At 39.9% G+C, this 27715-nt stretch overlaps 1 protein-coding gene across 6 annotated transcripts in view; it reads right to left on the bottom strand.

The window, feature by feature from the left end:
• asic1c (acid-sensing (proton-gated) ion channel 1c) overlaps window positions 1-27715 on the bottom strand; it is a 165436-nt gene that overhangs the window by 12865 nt on the left and 124856 nt on the right. For 3 of the 6 annotated variants that reach the window (XM_031809824.1, XM_031809825.1, XM_020466450.2), the window contains exons 2-6: window positions 10487-10637; window positions 9938-10065; window positions 2884-3034; window positions 2430-2486; window positions 2022-2175 (exon numbers count right to left, since the gene is read on the bottom strand). In XM_031809824.1, the coding sequence (XP_031665684.1) occupies window positions 2022-2175; window positions 2430-2486; window positions 2884-3034; window positions 9938-10065; window positions 10487-10637 (641 nt within the window). Of the gene's footprint in view, window positions 1-2021; window positions 2176-2429; window positions 2487-2883; window positions 3035-9937; window positions 10066-10486; window positions 10638-15565; window positions 16814-27715 lie in introns of those variants that run through there. The other 3 variants (XM_020466449.2, XM_020466448.2, XM_020466446.2) reach the window with 2 other exon arrangements.

Below are 27715 nucleotides of genomic sequence, written 5' to 3'. Positions count from 1 at the left end.
CTTTCAGCTTTTATTTATTTCATCACATTCCCAGTGGGTCTGAAGTTTTTTACATACACTCAATTAGTATTTGGTAGCATTGCCTTCAAATAGTTTAAATTGGGTCAAATGTTTTTGGTAGCCTTCCACAAGCTTTCCACAATAAGTTGAGTGAATTTTGGCCCATTCCTCCTGACAGAGCTGGTGTAACTGAGTCAGGTTTGTAGGCCTCCTTGCTCACACATGCTTTTTCAGCTCTGCCCACACATTTTCTATAGGACTGAGGTCAGGGCTTTGTGATGGCCACTCCAATACCCTGACTTTGTTGTCCTTAAGCCATTTTGCCACAACTTTGGAAGTTTGCTTGGGGTCATTGACCATTTGGAAGACCCATTTGCGACCAAGCTTTAACTTCCTGACTGATGTCTTGAGATGTGGCTTCAATATATCCACGTCATTTTCCCTCCTCATGATGCAATCTATTTTGTGAAGTGAACCAGTCCCTCCTGCAGCAAAGCACCCCCACAACATGATGCTGCCAACCCCGTGCTTCACGTTTGGGATATTGTTCTTCGGCTTGCAAGCCTCCCCATTTTCCTCCAAACATAACGATGGTCATTATGGCCAAACAGTTCTATTTTTGTTCTATCAGACCACAGGGCATTTCTCCAAAAAGTACGATATTTGTCCCCATGTGCAGTTTCAAATTGTAGTCTGTCTTTGTTATGGCAGTTTTGGAGCAGTGGCTTCTTCCTTGCTGAGCGGTCTATCAGGTTATGTCGATATAGGACTTGTTTTACTGTTTCCTCCAGCATTTTCACAAGATCCATTGCTGTTGTTCTGGGATTGATTTGCACTTTTCACACTAAAGTACGTTCATCTCTAGGAGATAGAACGCGTCTCCTTCCTGAGTGGTATCATGGCTGTGTGGTCCCATGGTGTTTATACTTATGTACTATTGTTTGTACGGATGAACGTGGTACCTTCAGGCGTTTGGAAATTGCTCCAAAGGATTAACCAGACTTGTGGAGGTCTACAATTTTTCTTCTTAGGTCTTGGCTGATTTGTTTGGATTTTCTCATGATGTCAAGCAAAGAGGCACTGAGTTTGAAGGTAGGCCTTGAAATACATCCACAGGTACACCTCCAATTGACTCAAATCATGTCAATTAGCCTATCAGAAGCTTCTAAATCCATGATATAATTTTCTGAAATTTTCCAAGCTGATTGAAAACACAGTCAACTTAGTGCATATAAACTTCTGACCCACTGGAATTGTGATACAGTGAGTTGCAAGTGAAATAATCTGTCTGTAAACAATTGTTGGAAAAATGCCCTGTGTCATGCACAAAGTCGATGTCCTAACCGACTTGCCAAAACTATAGTTTGTGGAGTGGTTGAAAAACAAGTTTTAATGACTCCAACCTAAGTGTATGTAGCCTTTCGACTTCAACTGTAGTTCATTGTTTAAGTCCACTTCCAGTATTTTAATTAAAAAAAATATTTCCTGCACTAATATGTTATCATTTAAGCACTGTGTTACATGTCTTCTCTCTAAGTATACCTCTTTTAAAATAAAATAAAACTTCCTTGACAGAATAATTATTCTCCTCTTTGACTGTGCATTTTCGTCAGTTCTTACTTTTGCCACTAGAGCGTAATCCGCAACTGGAGCATGATTTCTGGGGGTCCGTACTCCCGAAGTTCGAAGTTGTTAGCTGTTTTTATGCTAGCCAGCTAGCTAGCAGTTCTCAGCTGTTAGCAGCCAATGGCTGTCAATTTCTTAATGGCAATAAAAACAGATGATTGCCATATTTTTTCAGAGTCATTTTCTTAATTATTTAATGCAACAAATCTCACGTTAAACCTAGTAAACAATTCATGGTAAAATTGGAAACAATTCATTTAGACCCAGCGTTTATTTGAAACAGTCATTTATTTGCTGAAATGTGTACCATTGCCGACTATTAAAAGGGACAGGCGGCTATTTGAGACTAAATTAATTTGAAGTTGTTAACTCACTGTAACTATCCAGATACTTACCCGATGTACTGTTCAGTTTTGTTGAATTTCTTGGCCAGATATTTGGCAGAGGCTTTACTGGGTATTTTCACCATGGACAGCTCTTTGCCATAGCGTGTCATGCTGCAGGGTGTCTCACACACACAGTAGTCGTTGTCTTTCTCTACCAAGAAGTCTGTGGGGGATGACAATAGAATGGGAGTCCTGGGCCCAATTCACTACAGGCCCCATGATAAAAGGTAGTACAATTCAAAAGAAGCTGCAAAAACAACCTTTGCTGCTCAGCAGTTCCTTATTTCAAAATGCTGTATTGTATAAACGCTTTCGTACTCATATCTCAAACTAAAATATTGTTTGGTGTATCTACTGATCAGTGATAACTGGTTCATATTCCTAATCCTTATATCATTACCATTGTTTCTGCCTTACCTAAAGCTGGGTCTGCACAGTCTTTGTACTGCTCTGGTGTGCATACTGTTGAGGTCCCTATTCAACACGTCAGAGAGAGAGAGAGAGAGAGAGAGAGAGAGAGAGAGAGAGAGAGAGAGAGAGAGAGAGAGAGAGAGAGAGAGAGAGCGGGAGAGAGAGAGAGAGAGAGAGAGCGGGAGAGAGAGAGAGAGAGAGAGAGCGGGAGAGAGAGAGAGAGAGAGAGAGAGAGAGAGAGAGAGAGAGAGAGAGAGAGAGAGAGAGAGAGAGAGAGCGGGAGAGAGAGAGAGAGAGAGCGGGAGAGAGAGAGAGAGAGAGAGAGAGAGGGGGCAAAACAAAAATGTAATGTTAACATAACTACATATTCCTATGAATAACAACAACAACACAGAAAGGATTATTAATCATATTGCATTGAGGAACTATGTGACGGTCAAGCCAAGATGTGTGTGAGTACCAGGCATGTGGACCATCCTGCAGTTACAGTTCTCCACCAGGTAGCGTGTCTCGCAGTCGATACGGCAGGCTGTGATGCTGTACGTGGAGAAGAACTCCGAGTCGATGGGAGTGGACTTGCAGTCTCCCCATGGGGGAGGGAGGTACTGAAGCTGCGACAGAACAGAGCATAGATTTCCCCTCAGTATATTGGCCACTTTCAAGAACATCTAGTCAAGCCCAGCAGGAAATCCAAAATAAAGGTGCACACAAGCAGACAAAAAAAAAAAACATATGTATTGAACATTTACTAAGGGAACATAATGAAATAAAGACACGTTTTCTGGCTTCTGTTCACATTTATAAGAATATTCCACTCAGACAACGGTGTAACTGATAAACACAGCTCACAGAAAACAACAAGCAGACACCATGCAGAAAATCAGTGATGCAGGTCAGGTCTAGTCCTGAAAGTTTACATACACTTAGGTTGGAGTCATTAAAACTTGTTGGAGACAAAGATCGTACTTTTTGGAGAAATGTCCTGTGGTCTGATGAAACAAAAATAGAACTGTTTGGCCATAACAACCATCTTTATGTTTGGAGGTTAAAGGGGGAGGCTTTGCAAGCTAAAGAACACCATCTCAACCGTGAAGCACGGGGTTGGCAGCATCATGCTGTGGGGGTGCTTTGCTGCAGGAGGGACTGGTTCACGTCACAAAATAGATGGCATCACAAGGAAGGACAATGATGTGGATATATTGAAGCAACATCTCAAGACATCAGTCAGGAAGTTAAAGCTTGGTTGCAAATGGATCTTCCAAATGGACAATGACCCCAAGCTTACTTGGGCTTGTGGAAGGCTACACGAAACGTTTGACCCAAGTTAAACAATTTGAAGGCAATGCTACCCGATACTAATTGAGTGTATGTAAACTTCTGACCCACTGGGAATGTGATGAAAGAAATAAAAGCTGAAATAAATCATTCTCTCTACTATTATTCTGACATTTCACAATAAAGTGGTGATCCTAACTGGCCTAAGACAGGGAATTCTACTAGGATTAAATGTCAGGAATTGTGAAAAACTGAGTTTAAATGTATTTGGCTAAGGTGTATGTAAACTTCCCACTTCAACTGTATTTGTGTATGTACCAACATTCAGAGAAGCACATAGCCCATTGGACATAACAGATAACTGAAAAAGACCTTGGTGTGGCTTAGAGATTTTCCAAACTTCTCAATCATTTTCCCCAAATCTACCCTTGACCGTCTCTTGCGTCTGCATGCATTGGAAGACTGAGTGTGACAGATACAGAGTGCCAGTAAGTCATGAAGTGACTTGAAATGGAATACTTGATTCATTCTTTATGGAACTTGATTGCCAGGCTACAGCCTCTCATAAATATTATCCATGTAGGAAATAAAAACCCAAAGAAAATAACAGGCCCTCTAGACATTAAACACTCATTATCCAGTCTTTGTCTTCATACAAGCTGTTGAATATGGTGCAACCGATATTATTTTGCAGTTACAGTATGTTTATTTGTTTTGTTGTTTTTGTGCTTTGCATTTGAATGTTGCATACTCCTGGGATCCTCTGAATCTGGTTAATGTCTCCTAGGACTTTACTCTGGGAGGGTAATAGAACCACATTAAACACAATGATTGGCTAACAGAAGGCATTAGCCAGATGCAAAATAGCCCAAAAACAACAAAACAAACTAAACATAACTGCACAATAATATTGGTTGCACCATATACACAACAGCTTTTATGAGGACAAAGACTGGATAATGAGTGTTTAATGTGTTAGCTGGAAAGGATAACATTATGTGCTGATATTCTATAGTGATGGTAGTTATGAAGAGACATAAGACAGAGATGAACCAGGAAGGGACAGTCGTTGAAATGAGGTCACGACAGCCACATGGAGGGAGGTGATTGGTCCATTCCATCATGAAGACTTGATCGGTAATGAGATTGGGAGGTTTGCTATGTACGCTACTGTACACATGGTATGCAACAGTACGCTACGTTAAGCTACAGTACACTACGGTATGCTATGGTACACTACGGTATGCTATGGTATGCCACCCGCTGCACTTGGGAGGAAACTAACGTTTGGAAGCCTGGGGTTACAGTTGGCCGAGGGCTTCCACCCCAAAACCTATCTAGTGTGGGAGAGGAGGCTCTGACTAGTGAATCTGAACCTTTACTCAGGCCTCATAGGACTTCTCATATAGGGGAGGGACCAGTGAACACGTCACCAACTACCGATTTTGACACGGACAACATCCGTCAAAGCCCTTTGTTTGGCTCTCAGATATACAGTAAGCAGCCAGCCAGTCAACCTATAGGAGTTCATCTTACTGAGCCCCAAAACAGCTGAACCCATGTCTGAGGACACAAACCCAAAACTGGTTCAGAAACATACATTTCTTGTCATTCAGCCATCTCTCAATAATTGTTCTCGGCCACTTGAAGCTCAATTGTTGGTAAGAATAGTGTTCCAAATTTCCACCACAAGTTATTATACTGTATTTGCATGCTGCAGAATGAAGTTGTCCTTTATTTAGTTCAGACATTTCTTCCACTGACATTGGGAGACCTGTTTGTATCATGTGGTTGAAGTGAGGCAGATTTGAGTGGTTCTGGTGAATGGAAGTATAATCATATATTGATATATTGATCAATCCCTCCGAAAAGGGTTTGAAAAGCATTAGATAATCAAAAGGATATGGGGTTAAACATTTTTAGCAATCAATTTGGATTCATTTGAGATGGTGTTACTAGTATGATTATTATCATATTTTTTTGAACCTTTAATGAACTAGGCAAGTCAGTTACGTAAAAAATCTTATTTACAATGACGGCCTACCCTGGCCAAACCCTGCCCTAATCCGGACAGGGCTGGGTCAATTGTGCGCCGCCCTATAGAACTCTTGATCATGGCCGGTTGTGATACAGCCCGAGATTGAACCAGGGATTGAACCATGGTCTGTAGTGATGCCCCTAGCACTGAGATGCAGTGCCTTAGACCGCTGCGCCACTCAAGAGCCTATGATAGATGATTCCTATCAGATTTAAATGGCACACTAATCAATTCAGTACAATTATTATAAATGAATTGCTCTAGTCATAAGAGCAGATGAATTTACATATCACCTTATATATCTACTCATAGCTACTTTACAAGGGAAGTCGATTGAATTCAGAATTCAGTGTTGTTTGGATTGTTGTGTCCAATTGTCTGTTTTAGAGATGCACTGCACCGATAACCCTATGTTATTCTGTTGAATATGGCGTGAGGGATTTTGAAGAGACTTGTGACTTGTGCCAAACAATATCTTCTCTGGGATCAAAGGCTTTTTTGAATAACTTGTGGTTCAAGGTGTAATTCTAGGTATTATAATTAATTTCTGATGAGTTTGTAACTCATTCAGTAGGAAAAGTGCCACAAACCCCTACTCAAGAGAAACTGAGTTCTGACACCTAATGAGATTTGTATCTTCAATGGATGTATAAAACGTGACATTGTGACATCAGTGACACTTTGCTGAGGTCCTTTACAATAAAGTGGTTGCCAAAGAAAATATCTATCAAAAGATCACAGCTGTATTTCACTGTCCTGTCACTGTTTTCAAACCACAGGATTTCACGAGCTGCAGCCTGAGTGGCATGTTATTGCAATAGATGTTATTAGATTTGATTTTATGGACAAAAAAACAATGTGCAATGCAGGGCTGGCTCTAGCCTTTTGGGGGCCCTAAGCAGGTTTCGTTGGGGGGCCCCACCTTGCGAAAAAACATTTTAGTGGCTCCGTCTTGAGAAAACTTCAATTCTCCACATTTTGCCATGGGCCATAGAGAAAATGTGGTCGTTTTAAAGCAAGTGTTCTGCTATTCTCTACATTTTGCAATGGGGAGAGAAAACTGCAATATTATAACATTTCATTCAATTCTACTCATTATGAAATGGGCCAGAGAAAATAATTTTGCAGTTTTAGAGCAAATTTCCTGCAATTCTACCGATTTTGACATGGGCTTGAGCGGAATATTTGCCGTTTTAAAGCACATTTCCTGCAATACAACACATTTAGTCATTTCTTATGCCATGTTAATATGATATCTGAGTGAGAATGACCAAAAAAATCTATGGGGGCCCCTGGAGGTCAGGGCCCCTAGGCACGTGCCCTGTGTGCCCGGTCAGTATTTGGCCATGATTACAGCATGTTTAGATCGCTGGCTCGACTAACTACCAATCTAAAAGTTGTTCGCACACATGGCTAATTGAGTGACTGTCAGTGACAGACATAACAAGAGAAAAACTGCTGATGCACAAACATATTCTGAAGTTACACCTGGTGTATTCTACTATTCTTACTCTCAATAGAGTCAATTGAGACCGTCTATGTCACTTATGCGTGGAACCGGCGCTGGTGCATGGTTTGTAATACTATTTTCTATCCTCTTTAAATGATTATGCAGTAGTAGAAAACTTTCCTTTGACACATTTTGATGTGTCTGGGTTTTGATGTGAAAAACAATGTGGGTATTATGGACATGCACCTGTTCTATTATTGAAGGAAGTGTTGGGTGCTCAACTCGAAAGAACACTGCGAAGAGAGTCTATTAACGTATGTTTGATGTTCACTGATTTAACCCTGGATATGGTTACAGTTAGTGACAATGACAGGACTGTGAAATAAATGACCTATGGATCTGGCAAGCAGACCATTGTGACCACATGGAATACAGACTTATTAGAGACATTTTAGTTCAGTATTAAAATGACTCCCGTGGTCCTGACATCTGCCCTAATGGAAGACTACATTGATTTTAATATTTGTGTCTGACAACTGGATAATGGATACTATACTGAACAAAAATATAAACGCAACATGCAACAACTTCAAAGATTTTACAGTTCATATAAGAGTTACAGTTCATATAAGGAAATCAGTCAATTTAAATATATTAATTAGGCCCTAATCTATGGATTTCACATGAATGGGAATACAGATACGTATCTGTTAGTCATAGATAACTTTATTAAAGGTAGGGGCGTGGATCAGAAAACTAGTAAATATCTGGTGCGACCACCATTTGCCTCATGCAGCGCGACACATCTCCTTCAGATAGAGTTGAACATTCTGTCGATTGTGGCCTGTGGAATGCTGCCCCACTCCTTTTCAATGGCTGTGCGAAGTTGTTGGATATTGGCGGGAACTGGAACACACTGTCATACATGTCGGTCCAGAACATCCCAACAGGCTCAATGAGTGACATGTCTGGTGAGTATGCAGGCATTTTCAGTTTCCAGGAATTGTGTACAGATCCTTGCTACATAAGGCCATGAGGTGATGGTGGCGGATGAATGGCAAGATAATGGGCCTCAGGATCTCGTCACAGTGTCTCTGTGTAATCAAATTGCCATTGATACAATGTAATTGTGTTCATTGTCCTTAGCTTATTCCTGCCTATACCATAACCTCACTGCCACCTTGGGGCACTTCTTTCACAATGTTGACATCAGCAAACCGCTTGCCCATACAACACCATACAAGTGGTCTACGGTTGTGAGACCGGTTGTACATACTGCCAAATTCTCTAAAACAACGGAGGCAGTTTATTGTAGAGAAATTAACATGAATATCTCTGGAAACAGCACTGGAGGACATTCCTGCAGTTAAAATGCTCACTATCAGGGATGTAAACAAATTTGTGCTAGAAATTTGAGAGAAATAAGCTTTTTGCGCTCATGGAAAATTTGTAGGATCTTTTATTTCAGCTCATGAAACATTGTACCAACACCAACACAATACTTGTGGCGTTTATATTTTTGTTTAGTGTAGATGTTTCTGCTCCGTTACGACTGTTCACAGTGCCCAATAGATATAGGCTACTGTATAGGACTGTGGTTACAGGCACTGTCTGTAGCCTATAGCTAGGTCTTTTTTTCCATCTGAAATGTATCCATACAATGTAAATGAAATCCTCTGGAAATATTTTTGATTCAATGTACCAGATGCTCCATCTTTCGTGATTTGTATTTATTTAGCATGTGGAATTGATTTGAACGAGAGAGAGAGCATCTGAAGCAATGACATTTCTGCTGAATTCTGTGCTAATCTTGGGAGGCATTTCTGACTACACTTCAGTCACAGCCGGTAATTCACAAAGCTTAATGATATTGTTGGTCCTCTCTTACTCAAAGCCATGATAATTGTGGTACCATTGCCTTTTCGTTACACTACAAAATGTAACTCGTTCTTTGTATTTTATGAAAAGCAAACCAAAGTCTCCCGAATGTTATTTTTCTCTCTACATAGTGTTATTATGCATTACTAAATCCAATTTATGTACACATGTAGGATCTTAATTTGAGCCAGTTCGCTACAGCAGGAAAATAATCCTGCATCAACAGGAAATGTGAATTATTATGTGGATTATAATTAATTTATACGTTTTTCATAAGGGAAAATCAAAAATTACAAACCTCAGAAGCCTGCATTGCAGGAATGTCTTCATGCAACAGGGTGATCAAATTAAGATCTTACATCTGTAGCATATATTATGCTATTGTTCTCTATCCAACTGGTATCAGCGACAGCAAGATTATATGGAAAATATACCTTTGAGCTGTCAGAGATTGCGTGTGAACTGCCTGGGGTACTGTAGCTCTGGCCACCAATAACAGTGTGAATACATTTACAGGCAATTTCTGCTTTGTACATCCAATCTGTCTCTCCTTCTGTATTCCTTGTTGGATACATACTAGGTAGCAAATATTATATTGTTACTACTTCAGTTCAGAATCATTAGACGGTTTCTGTTCAGATTTAGCGATTGTGCTGGTCGCATGCTATTACGTGCATTATACAATAAGATAAACAGAATATATTTTTCTCCAGGCTCTGAGACACAGATGTATAGCCAATGACAGGAGAAGGAAGAAGGGTTGGGGCTTTGGATAAAAACACAGACAAAAGCAGAGCGAGAGGAGGATTGAAGTAGAAAAAAAGGAAGGAAGGAAGGGATAGGTGTTTGTGCAAAAGGCTAAGCAGTATGTACCAGTTGCTGCTGACATGACACAAAAGTTTGAAAACCAGGGGCCACACCAAATCCCAGCTGGTCAATGAAGGGAGGTTCATCCTGGCTGTGAATCTGAACCTTGATGCCTGCTTCGTACGAGGTCTCATCTGTGGATACATACAACAGCAGGCTAGAGAATGTAACAACAGAAACCTCTGCTGATCGGTGTTCCCTGGTCAGAGACATTGCTTGTTGTGTTGGGAATGAGATATGTGTTTTTACTGGATATTGGACATCTGTTGTGATAAAGCCACGTGTTGAAAATGCAGTGCTAAGAATGAACTATTTTTCCCAGGACGGAGACAATAAATGTTGTGTTGGATAAGTTGTTAAACTATATGTTGTTGTAATAGTGTACAGGTCAAATTCAGCACTAGGAAGGAACCTTGAATGAATACATGTCAGTCGGCTGGTTGATGTGTAAAGTTCATTCTACCAATGTCCCAAAATCCAAAGTCATTATTGTATTTATGGACAGATCAGTTATTGTGGTACTAATTAAGTGGTGTCATACCACTGGGTACTCACCTGTCTCTCCCCAAACAGGTAAGTATTCATCTTGTTGGATATCTAACATGATCTCCAGCCCATTTCCTGTCCCGCCTTTCAACGTTGTCAACATCGGGTTGCCATCCAAACCAGAGTTGAAGGTGTAGCATTTTCCGTACCTCGTGTAAATCTGCAAGAAGAAGGAGGTACATGACATTAACTCAATGCAACAACATTGTTTTGACATAGCGACAACACAGACAGTAAACAGCACAGTCACTTTGAGCAATGGTTCCTCTCTGTGTAGACCAATTTAAACTGCGGTTGGTTGGGGATAGGGTTGCTGGGCAGGAAAGCTTTGCAGGTAATTATCTGAGAAAACACTGAACCAAACAAGATACTAGAATGATGAATGAATAAATAAATTAACACCTCTACTGTGGCAACTGGCAATCTTTACCCAGACTCATTTAAAAAAAAAATTCCCCTGAGTAATTTAGATACTTCTTTAGGATGTATTTTCCATTAAAACTGAAAGTTCTAGTTAATCCAAAGCAACATAGCCAAAACCCAACCTTTTCCATCCCACAAAACACTAAATTAGATTGTTCAAATACAATTTATATTAAGAAGTGTCTTATAGACCCCTTCGAAAGCATTAACTTGTACCAATGCATCTCAATGGTAATCTATAGATGTAGAATCTTAATTGGATCACCCTTTTTGCAGGATAACATTTCCAGGAAATGTACAACTTGCAGTAGAGTTAATGTTTTAAAAGGCTTCTGAAGCATGTCATTTTCACTTTGAAATTTGAAAAATAACATTGACTGGTTGGCTTTTCATAAAATACAAAGAACAATGGCAAGCTGTTGTCAAATTCCTTTTGTATAAAAGTAAATCCATTTCCTTTGAGTGTGAAAATAATATTTTGTGGTGTAACAGAAAGGCAATGGTAGCAGACTCTGAGTAAGAGAGAACAAAATAAATAATTAAGCTTTGTGAATTACCAGCCATGATTTAGGTGAATTAAGAATTGGCTCCCAAGAGCAGCACAGAAGTCAGTAGAAATTCCACTGCTTCAAATTGCTGTAGCAAACTGTCTCAAATTAAGATCCTACATCTGTACTATTAAGTATTGGTACAGACAAAATTTTGCCTGCAGCAAATAGCCAGCTGGTTTAACTGATTCAGAGATATACAGTGCTGATATTCCAGTATAGCACCACCATGTTCTTTTAGCACCATCTCTCACACATTTCATATTGACGTTTCATTTTTATTTTTTATTTTTTACAAATTCTCTCAGATAGGCGACTTTGCTTTCATGTGTGCCAGCAGAGCAGAAATAATCATTAGGAGCCTCTTAGAATGCTGCATCTGATTTTGCGTAACTGACACACGTGGCTGGTGAGCTATAACTTAAAACTAAAAGTTAAAATAGATAAAAGCGATAATGGCTTTAAATTCTCTATGCATTTTGCTGTGTAAGTGATTTAATTTCACCGAGGTGGAATTGATTGGTCATGCAGTGCTCTAAGGGTTTTATCTATACTGTCATACAGTTATCACCGACATGTACAGTGGGGCAAAAAAAGTATTTAGTCAGCCACCAATTGTGCAAGTTCTCCCATTTAAAAAGATGAGAGAGGCCTGTAATTTTCATCATAGGTACACTTCAAGTATGACAGACAAAATGAGGGAAAAAAATCCAGAAAATCACATTGTAGGATTTTTTATGAATTTATTTGCAAATTATGTTGGAGAATAAGTATTTGGTCAATAACAAAAGTTTATCTCAATACTTTGTTATATACCCTTCGTTTGCAATGACAGAGGTCAAACGTTTTCTGTAAGTCTTCACAAGGTTTTCACACACTGTTGCTGGTATTTTGGCCCATTCCTCCATGCAGATCTCCTCTAGGGCAGTGATGTTTTGGGGCTGTTGCTGGGCAACACAGACTTTCAACTCCCTCAAAAGATTTTCTATGGGGTTGAGATCTGGAGACTTGCTAGCCCACACAGGACATTGAAATGCTTCTTACGAAGCCACTCCATCGTTGTCCGGGCGGTGTGTTTGGGATCATTGGCATGCTGAAAGACCCAGCCACGTTTCATCTTCAATGCCCTTGCTGATGGAAGGAGGTTTTCACTCAAAATCTCACGATACATGGCCCCAATCATTCTTTCCTTTACACGGATCAGTCGTCCTGGTCCTTTTGCAGAAAAACAGCCCCAAAGCATGATGTTTCCACCCCCATGCTTCACAGTAGGTATGGTGTTGTTTGGATGCAACTCAGCATTCTTTGTCCTCCAAACACGACGAGTTGAGTTTTTACCAAAAAGTTATATTTTGGTTTCATCTGACCATATGACATTCTCCCAATCTTCTTCTGGATCATCCAAATGCTCTCTAGCAAACTTCAGATGGGCCTGGACATGTACTGGCTTAAGCAGGGGGACACGTCTGGCACTGCAGGATTTGAGTCCCTGGCGGCGTAGTGTGTTACTGATGGTAGGCTTTGTTACTTTGGTCCCAGCTCTCTGCAGGTCATTCACTAGGTCCCCCCGTGTGGTTCTGGGATTTTTGTTCACCGTTCTTGTGATCATTTTGACCCCACGGGGTGAGATCTTGCGTGGAGCCCCAGATCGAGGGAGATTATCAGTGGTCTTGTATGTCTTCCATTTCCTAATAATTGCTCCCACAGTTGATTTCTTCAAACCAAGCTGCTTACCTATTGCAGATTCAGTCTTCCCAGCCTGGTGCAGGTCTACAATTTTGTTTCTGGTGTCCTTTGACAGCTCTTTGGTCTTGGCCATAGTGGAGTTTGGAGTGTGACTGTTTGAGGTTGTGGACAGGTGTCTTTTATACTTATAACAAGTTCAAACAGTTGCCATTAATACAGGTAACGAGTGGAGGACAGAGGAGCCTCTTAAAGAAGAAGTTACAGGTCTGTGAGAGCCATAAATCTTGCTTGTTTGTAGGTGACCAAATACTGATTTTCAAATAAATTCAAATAAATTGCAAATAAATTCATTAAAAATCCTACAATGTGATTTTCTGGATTTTGGCACAAGACCCGCTTGCCTCTGCCTGCTCTCTCAACTACCATGTAAAAGGTACACCTGTTTTTCGGGAGTATTTTGTCTCATCAAACGAATAAGGCCTTATGATGGATAAATCCCCACTATTTAATCCTTTCACAATGCCAACTACCATTTGATTTGAGCTTGGGCATAATATGTCAGTATTTACTAGCCACTAACAGACACTAGCATGGTCAAGACAAGCCCTGTTGCTGAATTAATCACTACCTGGCTTAATACTCTGGTCCCACAGATATACATCAGAAGAGAAACAGGTAGCCCAGTACTCTGTAGCCATGGGCTACAGATTTCCCTTTCAATATCCATTGTGGTGAACGTTTTAGGGAGAGTGATGATGGGGAAGAGAGAGATGACTCTGACAGCGTAACAAAGCCTCTCTCTAGATATCAGTCAGGCTTCCATGTCCTGTCTTAGATAGACCAACATCGGCTCAGACGGACATGACGAGGCTTCAGTTTCCTCTCTCCTCCTGTCCATAATGAGGCCCTCGGAGCAACTGGCCCCTGCCAAAATGGCAGCTGGAATTAAAATTTTTTGTTGTTGGTTTGACCTTTGAAAATGTGCTGGTTTAATATAAAATAATCCCTAGGATGAAGCTTTACAATGCCTCACAATGAAGTACCAAATCGTTGTGGAAAATCTCTTTGTCAAAGCTGTCAAAAGACGGAACCTAAAGAGAAAAATCCTCCTTTAAATGGAATCTCATTTAATCTGATAAAACTTGAAATGACAGACGATAAAAATCTCTGGATCTGTCAGCTACTTAAACGCAAATCCCAAATTGTCTATTCATATTTTTTCTAAACCTGTGCTATTGATAAATTGGTCATGTCTACTAAGCACTTGAATGTGACTAACAATGACATCCATTTTCTTTTCATGTCAAATTTAGCAGCAATCTGTTTGAAGAGTGCTAATAGCTTTGAGGTGAAATGATTGAGAGTAGCTGACTGTTATAATTATAGACTGGTGCATTCAGGGGCTTATTTTCACTGATAAGCCTAAAGCAATCCACCTCTCCGAGGAATAAGCTCATGAAATGGATGCACACAGTCAATAAACTTCCAGATATTTAATATGAGATGCAGAAACTTTAATTTTGTACATTTATAATGGTTGAATTATTGATGCCTTCATTAGTCTTCCCTGAAGCTGCCACTGTGGTTTGAATAGCAGTTACTAAAAGGATCATGTTTGGAGATGGAGACAATGTGAATGTGGTAGGATTCACTTTGTTATACCGTACCACTGCGGCTCTAAAATCATCTAGCGTGTTAACAGTATGTAAAGAAATGGATCAAAAACCTTCTCTAAACTGTATTTGGATTATTTGGATTCTTACAATTCACTGAACAACTATTATGTTTAATAGGCTCAAGAAAATACTGCAATACTTTATGTGAAGGTTCCATAATAAATGTTTTATAAGGCATTTCTAAAACATTTCCAAACAGTTTGCGCACCATTTATTAATCATTACTCCCACATTTGAAAATCTTAGTAAGCTAATTATTCACAAATGTATATATATATATATATTTCCTTAAATATCCTCTATTGTGTGCCTATTCTTTTACCAGGTACTGCTGGAATGTCTACCAATGGCATGACAATCTTCTTGTGAGAAATAACACTGGACACTCCAAACATTTATAAAGTATTTATAAAGCATAAATAGCGCTCACTTTAGACTAGGGGCTGCAAAATTACTTTACTAATGCTTAATAAATAGTGAACACACACTTTATAAATGCCTTATAAATGTTTTATAACGGACCCTTCAAATAAGTGTTACCAAAAAGACATGGCATGTTTACCAAGGACCAGACAAATCATCTGACTTGATACCAGCAGCTACCTTCAATCCTCCTGCCTAGAGATTACCTGCTAGAGTGAATATCATTCAAACACACCCTTGAATTAATTATCATTACCATGTACACAAAATGCCATCAACAACACCTCTCAAACATTGGTCTCTATATCTCTAGACTACGTTACTTTACATACAGTGGTGAAGTTCTGATGGGTGCAGTTCCCCCCCCGGAACCTGCATTCCAGCAACATGTCCTCCAGTTGGTGGCCCAGCCTGCCAATCATCTCAGTTGTGTTGACATGGTAATGTGGAGACGGGGTGTAGCCATTGAAGTCCAGCAGGTTGAGGAGGCTGTACTTGTGGTTGTCCCTCAGAAGAGCCAGGCTCCTCTCCATGACCGTGTGGTTCTGATGCATCAGGTCCATCCAGTAGCCGCTGTGGTATAGGTCAGTCTTGGTCAGACTGGACACCCGGAACAGGTTGTGGTTGCAGAAGGTCACAGCCGGGAAGGACATGTTGTGAGCCCACACCATCTTGATCTTGGTGACGGCCGGGTAGGACATCAGGTAGAGGATGCGGTTCCAGGACCAGGTGAACAGGAGACCCATGCACACAAAGAAGGCCAGGAGCCAGAGGACCCGCTGGGGTAAGGTCTTGTCTGGGGAGAAGACAAACTTCAGCCCGTGGACCTTGGTCCTCCTCATGAAGGCTATGGTGATCTCCATCCATGACTGTTTCAGCATGCTCTTCTTCCTCCTTCCTGTTTTGTTCTGGATTGTGGTTTCCTGGGCATCGTTAGGTAGAGACCCCAGGCTGTTTAATTCTGATGTGGGGGCAGTTAACATCATGATCTCCGTCCAAAGGCAACCTGTAAGGTTCAAGCCAAAATACAGTCTTCTTAGGCAAGCTTTAGGGATTTCATTTTGCAGACAGTGGCTTCCTGGAAAATCATAATGGGTTTTCTGGTTGAACTGGTGTCATCAATTTGAGGAAAAAGTGAAAAAGAATATCCTTTTCGATGCTCCAGATAGACTCAGCTGTCCAGTACTTAGGCTTGATAACTTCACGATTTAATTTTTTTAATTTTTAAAGAGAACACCAACACCAGTCTCTCATCAACAGATGGGTGTGATAATACTATGTTGCAGGTACAGGCATGTAGTTCAATTCCTGAAGCAATCAGTCACTTAGGAAATCTGTAAACACGTATCCCTGTTGCTCAGATGTTGTCCCTCATTTTCTTCTTCACCTTCCTCTTCATCTCCACAATGAGACAATAGTTCTCCCAGTTTCCAGTGGTTTGTGCCTTTTGTGCGCAAGCTGCCTAGAAAGCTATTAACTCCTCCCTTCTGCTCAGCTGGAAGATATGCTTTTGTCTGTGGACTTGCAGCAGGAATATATAGCTACTTTCCCCCCTCACTCTCTTTCCTCTACAGTCGAATGGGAATGAGGTGGAGCCACTGAGTGAAATTGTTTTCCTCCAGTGATAGAATAGGCACAGATGTGAGGAGTGGAAGGGGAACGGTATTTCGAAAATACAAGCAAGAATACAGCAAAAAGCCATATTGCAACAGGGAATGCCTTGGTTCCATTTCCATCTACTGCTACCTACACTCTGCTACAGTAGTGCTGCAACAGTAGCAGCTTGTTTACTGGGATCCATGACAACTGTATTATTGATAAACCAGAGAACAGTAAATCAGATACTAGCCAATAAACATGAATTCAAATTACACCCTCAGAATTCTAGTTGAAAATCAATCAAATGCATTTATAAACTTTGATATATTAGTCACAAGGGCTTTTACCGTAATCAGGCAGTATCAAATGTCACTTTTACCACTTGTTTTTGATTCTTTGGGTCTTAGACAGTTCTACATGTTAGTTTCACAAATAAAGTGCAATGCTGCCAAGGAGCTCCTATACAATTAACAGATATGAAAGAAGCAGATTTATTTTCATTGAATCAGACCCCCTCAGAACCTCGAGAGCCAGCCAGGCAGAGGAAATTGGACCCAAGAGTATTGAGAGCCATGTCATTTTACGACATAATCAGCACAACACTTTTGCATGCGTGGTAGTTTTTCCCCACTGGAGTATAATATACATAATATTCTGTTAATTGGGAAAAGTCCTACAGTATTTGTAGCAGATATTTATTGAGGGCTTAAAACACTGAGACAGATGTTCAAAGACTGCCGCAGAAACACTCTTGAACTACCCAGTCACCTGTATCTAAGTGGTTACAAGTTGGGAGCATGTCATGCATTTGTTACTGCAATAGAGCAAACATATTTGAATACATTTTAAATCAAGTTTAGGGTGGTGGAGAGTGAGTCAAAGGGTTAGTTGAACCACACCTTGTTTCTAGGAAACCATACACAAAATCAATCATGATTATATGGAGTCTGTGAAGGAAGAAACCACATGGACAAAGTGATACTCAATTTAGGTCCAAAAAATGAATTTTCACAAAGTCAAATGAAATGGTTAGGACATCTGCTTTGTGCATGACACAAGTAATTTTTCCAACAACTGTTTAAAGACAGGTTATTTCACTTATAATTCACTGTATCACTATTCCTGTGGGTCAGAAGTTTACATACACTAAGTTGACTGTGCCTTTAAACAGCTTGGAAAATTCCATAAAATGATGTCATGGCTTTAGAAGCTTCTGATAGGCTAATTGACATGATTTGAGTCAATTGGAGGTGTACCTGTGCATGTATTTCAAGGCCTTCCTTCAAACTCAGTGCCTCTTTGCTTGACATAATGGGAAAATCAAAAGAAATCAGCTAAGACCTCAGAAAATAAATTGCAGACCTCCACAAGTCTGGTTCATCCTTGGGAGCAATTTCCAAATGACTGAAGTGTCACGCCCTGGTCTTAGTATTTTGTGTTTTCTTTATTATTTTGGTCAGGCCAGGGTGTGATATGGGTTTATTATGTGGTGTGTTTAGTCTTGTTTTTTTTGTAGGTATTGGGTTTGTGGTATAGTGGGGTTATCTAGGAAACTCTATGGTTGCCTGAAGTGGTTCTCAATCAGAGGCAGGTGTTTATCGTTGTCTCTGATTGGGAACCATATTTAGGCAGCCATATTCTTTGAGTGTTTGGTGTGTTACTGTGTTACTTTGCACCAGTATAGGCTGTTTTGTTTTTCGAGTTACGTTTTTGTATTGTTCTTGTTTATTCGTTATTAAACATGTATGAAAATTACCACGCTGCAATTTGGTCCGATCCTTGCTACACCTCTTCGTCAGAGGAGGAGATAGAAGACAACCGTAACATGAAGGTACCACGTTCATCTGTACAAACAATAGTACGCAAGTATAAACACCATGGGACCACACTGTCGTCATACCGCTGAGGAAAGAGACTCATTCTGTCTCCGAGAGATGAACGTACTTTGTTGTGAAAAGTGCAAATCAATCCCAGAACAACAGCAAAGGACCCTGTGAAGATGCTGGAGGAAACAGGTACAAAATTATCTATATCCACAGTAAAACGAGTCCTATGTCAACATAACCTGAAAGGCCGCTCAGCAAGGAAGAAGCCACTGCTCCAAAAATGCCATAACAAAGCCAGACTACGGTTTGCAACTGCACATGGGGACAAAGATTGTACGTTTTGGAGAAATGTCCTCTGGTCTGATGAAACAAAAATAGAAATGTTTGGCCATAATGACCATCGTTATGTTTGGAGGAAAAAGGGGGAGGTTTGCAAGCCGAATAACACCATCCCAACCGTGGCAGCGTCATGTTGTGGTGGTGCTTTGCTGCAGGAGGGACTGGTGCACTTCACAAAATAGATGGCATCATTAGCATGGACAATGATGTGGATATATTGAAGCAGCATCTCAAGACATCAGTCAGGAAGTTAAAGCTTGGTCGCAAATGGGTCTTCCAAATGGACATTGACCCCAAGCAAACTTCCAAAGTTGTTGCAAAATGGCCACTCCAATACCTTGACTTTGTTGCCCTTAAGCCATCACAAAGCCCTGACCTCAGTCCTATAGAACATTTGTGGGCAGAACTGAAAAAGCATGTGTGAGCAAGGAGGCCTACAAACCTGACTCAGTTACACCAGCTCTGTCAAGAGGAATGGGCCAAAATTCACCCAACTTATTGTGGGAAGCTTGTGGAAGGCTACCCAAAACATTTCACCTAAGTTAAACAATTTAAAGGCAATGCTACCAAATACTAATTAAGTGTATGTAAACTTATATATGTATAATATGTATCTACATATGTGTATGTAGACCCACTGAGAATTTGATGAAAGACATAAAAGCTGAAATAAATAATTCTATTATTCTGACATTTCACATTCTTAAAATAAAGTGGAGATCCTAACTGACCTAAGACGGGGACATTTTACTAGGATTAAACGTCAGCAATTGTGAATATCTGAGTTTAAATGTATTTGGCTAAAGTGTATGTAAACTTCTGACTTCAACTGTATATCTGAATGTAGGCATACATTTAAGATATACAGTACAATATACCACACTCCCATTCTATGAATTTAACTTTGATTTACCAGCAGGACACCATCCCCCACATACCCCAAGGCGACTCAATTTACCCTGTCCCTATGCTCAATTTACCCCATTCCCAGGGTAAATGGTACCAACAAGCTACAGTCTTACAAAAAATGGTTCCAAAATGGTTCTTTGGTTGTACCCCTTTTGGTTCCACGTAGTGGCCTTTTCAGTTCCATGTAGAACCCTCTGTGGAAAGGGTCCTACGTGGAACCAAGAAGGGTTCTACCTGGAACCATAACAGGTTTTTCAAAAGGTTTTCCTATGGGGATCTAGATAGCACCTTTCTTTCTATGAGTGTATGTTTTCAAAACAGTTAAATTTACATGAATTCTGTTTATTTACAGAGATACACATTATCCAGAAATATATGTAGATATATCTGTTAGAAAAAATACTATATTTCCCTTGATGTAGTGATGCTGAATGTAAAAATGGCTCAACATACCCCACAGCAAATAATCCTTTGATATACTTCTGTGACTTTCTCCTTGGAACCAGGTGTCTGTCTGTGTTTGTAATTTTGAGCTGATCATCCCTGTGGTGAGTGTGATACTGAAATAAAGCATCCATTTAATAGTAAAAGATGCCCATCTCCTATATTCATAAACAGGCAATACTAATTCTTTAAACCATACTTTGTGGATTCCCCAAATCTCATTAAGCAAAAAGGCTGTGTCAATCCATAGTCCTGAATACTAAACAGGATATGATAAAATATCTCCCGGTTAGGAGGGGAAGACTGGGTGAAGAGTTGACTGGAGTTTGAGGGCTTACAATAAATGTTTGTTGGAGCTATAAAACCATAAGCGATTTGAAGCACTGCCTAAATCTTTAGCTTCAATGACCTTTTTCTTGCACAGTCCAATAGAGTTCTTAACAAACGCAAGTTCTTATCTGATCATTAAATGCCTGCCTGTGGTCTTGTCTAACCAGCTTTTTAATTACGCTTTGCCTCCCTGTTCTTTTTGCTTCAAGAAAAAAGTACACTTGAATATTTAACGAGCCCAGATTACATTTTTTTCTCTGATAATTTTGTCTAAAAACAATTTGAATAAAAATTAACGGCATGAAAACATCTGTAGACTGAAGGTTGACTACTGACTAGGGCTGATATGGTGATTTAGTCACAATAATTTGGCTTCTCCAAGCTCTGATGCTGCTGCTGGTCATTAGTAGCCTACCAAACTTGCTAACTGCCTGGTCACTCTAATCACTCTGACATCAATGCCAATGTATTTGAAAATTGAATCAAATACTTCATGAGGGCTCATGAGCTTCTCAACATTTCTATAGGCTATGCCGGCTATTCCCAAACTGAGACACGCGCAATGCCGTCGGGGTTGCGCCAAATAAAAATGTGATTCACATTTTCAAACATTTTTTCTCACCTGAGTAGCATCTAGTGTTCAGCCAAATAACAACAAAATGTCAAATACAGGTAGCCTAGTCAATCACATGAACCGTTACACTCTCACGGGAATTCCACTAATTGTCCAAATGTAGCCAAACGTAGCTGCTGCTCATTCCGTTTGCTTGAAAATGTATAAATATGGAAATAAAGTAAGGCCCGCGTCCATAGAGACACATACCACCTCTACTGGTAGTACTGCTACAACCAGTACTACTACACATGCACCTTTCGACGACACAAATTGTTCATCCAATGCTAGCATGAGTAATTCTACATTTGTTGCTAGCCCAGCTAGCATGGGCACTGACAGTTGTGAATCTGATGCAGCTGAAGAGCTACTGCCCACTTACCCGGGAAAGCACCGAACAACAGAACGGGACATTGGACCATTGAAGAGGCACAAATATGTTCACTTATATTGGGAGTAGTGCCTTTCCTCAGCCACAGTGTGTTATATGTGCAAAAGTACTTTCTCACAACTCGCCGAAACCATCACTCTTGCTCAGACATTTAGAAACGAAACATGCCAATTCTAAAAATAAGCCACAGGAGGTTTTTTTTGCAAGAATTAAGATGACTTTGGAGTAGTAAGACATCTTATGGTGAGCTACTGAGTGGCTAGGACAGGTAAGCCCCATGCTATTGTGGAGGACTTAATTCTTCCTGCTGCCGCGGATATGGCTGGGACAATACAAACAACTGGATTCATTATTCGTTTCATAACCTCTGTGAAAATTTAATTTAATCAGAAGCCACTGCCAGATAGGATAGGGCTGCGCTCAGAGTTTCCTGCCTTGGCAAATCATGGCAAATCATGCTGTTAAGACACTGATGCCCTTTGCAACCACGTACCTATGTGAGAGCGGCAGTGTAGCCTAGTGGTTAGAGCATTGGACTAGTAACTGAAAGGTTGCAAGTTCAAATCCCCGAGCTGACAAGGTACAAAATCTGTCGTTCTGCCCTTGAACAGGCAGTTAACCCACTGTTCCTAGGCCGTCATTGAAAATAAGAATTTGTTCTTAACTGACTTGCCTAGTAAAATAAAGGTAAAAAAAAAAAAAAAAAATCAAAAGAAAAAAGAGTGGATTCTTGGCCCTCACTAGCATGAAAATTAAATACAGGCACAGACTGTGTGTGGAAAATGATTTAAGACTCTCCAATACAATCCAACGTTGCAGAGTTATGTGCATCCTTTCAAGAACACCCTTCTTATTAACTTGTGGTGAGTTATTCACAATTTTCGATGAACAAATTAGGTTTTATATGTAAGATGGCTAAATAAAGAGTAAAATGATTGATTCTAAGTATATTATTATTTGTGCCGTGGTCTTATAAGAGCTCTTTATCACTTCCCACGAGCCGCGTTGTGACAAAAACTCTCACTCATTCTTATGTTTAATAAATGTATCGTACAGTGTGTAGGCTTACAATGATGGCAAAAAACAACATTTGAGAGTGCACTGACCCTTGTGCTGGAGGGTGTACGCAGCTGAAGGTTGAATGTTTGAAGGGTTACGGGACTATAAAAAGTTTGGGAACCACTGGGCTATGCAATTGCAGGAGAAAACAGAGTGAAGCTGGTAATAAAACGAAGAGGATCCCATCACCTTTCTATAGGCTAGGCCTACTATATTTATATCTCAGCTTTCCTAATATTAAGCACATTGCTTCTCTTTACAACAGGAGTGTAGCCTACCTGGCTGGCATGAAAATTAACCACTGGAAAAGCGTCCTCCATTCGCTACTTAAGTGCATTTTTTTGCGACTTGTTCGAATCAAGGTCACAAACATCACGTAGCCTAGCCCATAGGGGCGACAGTGTAGCCTAGTGGTTAGAGTGTTGGACTAGTAACCGAAAGGTTGCAAGTTCAAATCCCCGAGCTGACAAGGTACAAAGCTGTCGTTCTCCCCCTGAACAGGCAGTTAACCCACTGTTCCTAGGCCGTCATTGAAAATAAGAATTTGTTCTTAACTGACTTGCCTAGTTAAATAAAGGTTAAAAAATATATATATAAAAAATAAATAGGCCTATATGTTTTAATGAGTTTTGTATCACAACTAAGGTGGCCAAATAACTTCTTAAAATTAGGCACTTTAATCTGCTTTACGAGTGGTGTAGAGCCTAACTGGCATATATAAACAGGGCGTGAGTTTCAAGTTAGGGGAAGATAACTGTCACTATAAAAATGCACCTTTATAATAAAAGCATTACATGTATAATTGCATTTGCAGTCACTTGTGGTAAATGGTATTTTCTGCTAATGGAACAGCCTAATAGTTTATCAACGTTTTAAGCTCAATGTTCTAATCTGTTGCATCAGCCACATTACATGAAAACGTTTTTTGATGCTAGTGGTTGTATTAATATGGGATCTATGGCATCCTTCAACTGTCACAGACTGTTTGGAAAATGTATTTCTCGCACAGAATAGAATAGGTTGACTTTTGTACTATGGGGGATAGTAGATTGACATAGGCTAGTCCCGATGTGTCTGTCTTAACTTGTAGCCTGTGAAAAAGATCTGATCATTTGACAGAGAGTGAGAGATGCTTCGGATTGCACACACTCAGGGAGACGTGCACAATGCAGCACTCCAGCCGGAAAAGGTATGGATTTTTTTAGGGTGCATTATGGCCACAAAGGGGATGCCGCTGTGAAATTCGAGGCATTATCAAGTGCTTGTCAAATTTTGAATGAGAGACTACTGGAGTGTGTACAGCCTACACAAAAAAAAAGCAGAGCTCATGCCTTTTCAAGCTACTTTTTTCAAATCATCATTAGTTGCATCATGCAGCCATACAATGTACTAAAAATCAAAACATGTAGCCCAGTGTTTGTAGAACAACTAAAATGACAATAATACCTTTAAATTAAGCATATAGGAGTACCTATTTCTTTGTTAACTGCTCAACACAGAATAGCTGCATGTGCACACTCCCTCAAATCATTTGGAGAAAATATTTTGTATTCTTCATACTGTAAAATTATATAAAATACTACCTCGGAATTCTAAGCAAATCTTCTCTGTTAAATGAACTAGTGTAGCCCACAGCCATTTGGCATAGCCACATCGGGACCTAACATCAGAACAACTCAGAGTATCATGGTACTATTATGTTCTACTGAAATAGACTACATCTTCTTCATATCATGCTCCTTTAGACCAGTCTTAAATAAATCATGGATTTATTGTGTAGGCTATATTACATGGATTTATTAGACTTTATAAAATGGCTTGTAGGCTATGTGTGGAAGCGAGGAGATGTTACATGTGTTTTATTAAAGATAGACCCCTTAAATATGCAATATACAGGCCTCTCCCTGACATTTCCTGGTTGACAAAATTCTAATAGTTCGCCTAATTTCAGTTTATGTGACAAAAAAAGAAAGTATAGTGTAGAGAATCATTGTTCCATCTAAACCGCTGTGAAATAGATTTTCCAGAACCAAAAACATTGTATTTTTAACTGTTTGAAGCTAGTGCACAAAGCTGAAAGTAAAAGATGCAGGAAACTTAAGAACAGGAAGCATGTAAAAATAGCAAACATCAAACAGATCTACTGCTTCTTAGACCCTGTTTCAATGACAATCACAGATCTATAACACACATTTCGATGTGAATTTGGTCGGGTCGCCCAGAAAGTTACATATTTCAGCTTTAATTGAAACATGAACAAAGCAGTCACCCCACCTCTGGTTTGATAAAAAGCTGATGGATGGGACTGGAGAACTGTAATCACTCAAATTCATTGACAGAACTATAGATGCAAAGGCTGACTATCTATGATAGCAATATTATAGTTTTAGTCATTAGAGGCTTTACAAGAGGCTTTACAGTGTTTGCTTTACTTTGTTAACTAACATTGTAGTAAAACAAGCTTAAAATCCAAGTGCTTCACTATCCAAGTGGGTACCAATACACTTTACAAAGAGAAGGATTAAATCTAGTTGATCTATTCCAACATTCCCACTCATCTACTCATAACTGTATATAATCAGATCTTTCAATAATATTCTGCACTGATCAAGTCAAATCTAATTTTATTTGTCACACTCGCCGAATATAACTTACTTACAAGACCTTAACCAAGCCCCAGTTTTAAGAAAGGAATTAACAAACTATTTACTAAATAAACTGAAGATAATAAACAGCGAGCAGCAGCAGTGCAAAAACAAGGGGGGGGGGGGGGAATGCAAATAGTCCATGTGGCCATTTAATTAATTGTTCAGCAGTCTTTTGGCATAGGGGTAGAAGCTGTTAAGGAGCCTTTTGGACCTAGACTTGGCGCCTTAAGGTCAGACTTTTATTTATTTTTATTTCACCTTTATTTAACCAGGTAGGACAGTTGAAAACAAATTCTCATTTACACTGTGACCTGGCCAAGATAAAGCAAAGCAGTGTGACACAAACAACAGAGTTACACATGGAATAAACAAACATACAGTCAATAATACAATAGACAAATCTATAAAAAGATGCCGAGCAGTTGCCATACCAGGCGGTGATGCAACCATTAAGGATGCTCTCAATGGGGCAGCTGTAGAACTTTTTGAGAATCTGGGGACCCATGCCAAATCTTTTCAGTCTCCCGAGGTGGAAAAGGCGTTGTCGTGCCCTCGTCACGACTTTCTTGGTGTGTTTGGACAATGATAGTTCGTTGGTGATGTGGACACCAAGAAACTCTCGACCCGCTCCACTACAGTCCTGTCGATGTGAATGGGGGCGTATTCGGCCCTCCGTTTCCTGTAGTCCACAATTATCTTCTTTGCCTTACTCACATTAAGGGAGAGGATGTTGTCCTGGCACCACACTGCCAGGTCTCTGACCTCCTCCCTATAGGCTGTCTCATCATTGTCGGTGGCCACCGTTGTGTCGTCAGTAAACTTAATAATGGTGTTGGAGTCTTGCTTGGCCATGCAGTCGTGGGTGAACAGGGAGTATAGGAGGGGACTAAGCACGACTGAGACAGTCAATTGTTGTGAAATTCCTGCAGCTCAGTCCAACATACAAAGCCAAGACACTTCTTAATAAGCAAAGTGGCATCTCAAAATTTTAACAGATATTCAAGTGGATTTTAACTTTCCACATCTCAAGCTACAAACAAACTCCCAGCAGCAATTTTTTTGACATTTCCAGAAGGGTCTTTTTTCCCCAGTGATATCATTTAATTACACTTGCCTCAGCCTCACTGTGGAAAAAGACATCCAGGCTGTAGCATAAAACTGAGTGTGAAAGATGGAGCGATTCACAGGGTGCTCCCACCCTGCATGATGCATTTTCTTTTACAAGTTGCAGTTTTAATGGTGAAATATTTTTTTTTTAAATAACAGTGAACAACTGCTTTCATTAATAATCTGCAAAATGTTTATATCTTTCTTTCCCACATGCTTGAAATACCATAAAGATTTCACAACTTTCATTTCTGCATTTTCTCCAGTCAACAATTGACTATTGTCTTCATAACTTAATCTCTCTCTCTCTCTAACTATAAATCATGTGTTAAGAGTTTGTTATCCATAGCTGTTATCCAAACACTTACTGTATTCTGTGTTTATGTTTTTCTGTTATGAGATCTTCTCAAATTTATTCATGAAAATTACCAGCTCAAGGGCAATCATTAATTACTTTTCTGCTCTTTAAAATTGGAACCGCTACCCCAGCTATTGAAAATACATTTCTATCGCCTAAACATTTGCATTATCATTTTTCAAAGTGGATCTAACAATAAATTACCATTTAATTAAACATTTACACAGTATGCATAATTTGAAGACTACCTTGTAAACCGATTTACCGTAGAAATTAAACTCCATTGAAGTCTGCAATGCTAAAGGTAAGGGTGCATTTAGGGCCATATATGAAGCCAATCAAGCCATAGAACCCTTCTTTGTTCTATCTAACACCATTTCATCTACAGTAGCAGCGTGATTTCAATTCCAGGACTGTGTCCACACCTTGAGAGTAACTCAACCTCAGCTATACCTGTGCCGTGTGTCAGACAGAATCCTCCCTGATCATGTACAGTTGGTTTGAAGACCCAGAGGACTCATTAAAAGGCCAGAGGAGCAGAACATGGTTTGGACTGTATGGAGAGAGCTAGCTCCTTCAAGGGCCAGTGAGAAGGAATGCTAGTTGCTTCACACATCACATCCTTCCTTAGCTGGCACCAATTAGACACACCTCAACAAAAAAAAAATATATATATAGAGAGAGAGAGAGAGAGAGCGAGAGAGAGCGTGTGACTCTGGCCTCTTCTTTTGTCGAAGAGGGACATCTTGTGGCCTGTTTTTAAATTAACCTAACCTCCTCTGGCCAACAGAGGGATCAACACATCCACTCTACATTCTACAGATGGAACGCAGGGAAACCAAGAATACATTCACATCAA

Source organism: Oncorhynchus kisutch, linkage group LG30 (assembly GCF_002021735.2).
Source record: "Oncorhynchus kisutch isolate 150728-3 linkage group LG30, Okis_V2, whole genome shotgun sequence".
NCBI lineage: Eukaryota > Metazoa > Chordata > Actinopteri > Salmoniformes > Salmonidae > Oncorhynchus > Oncorhynchus kisutch.
This window is presented reverse-complemented; position numbering and strand designations above follow the sequence as displayed.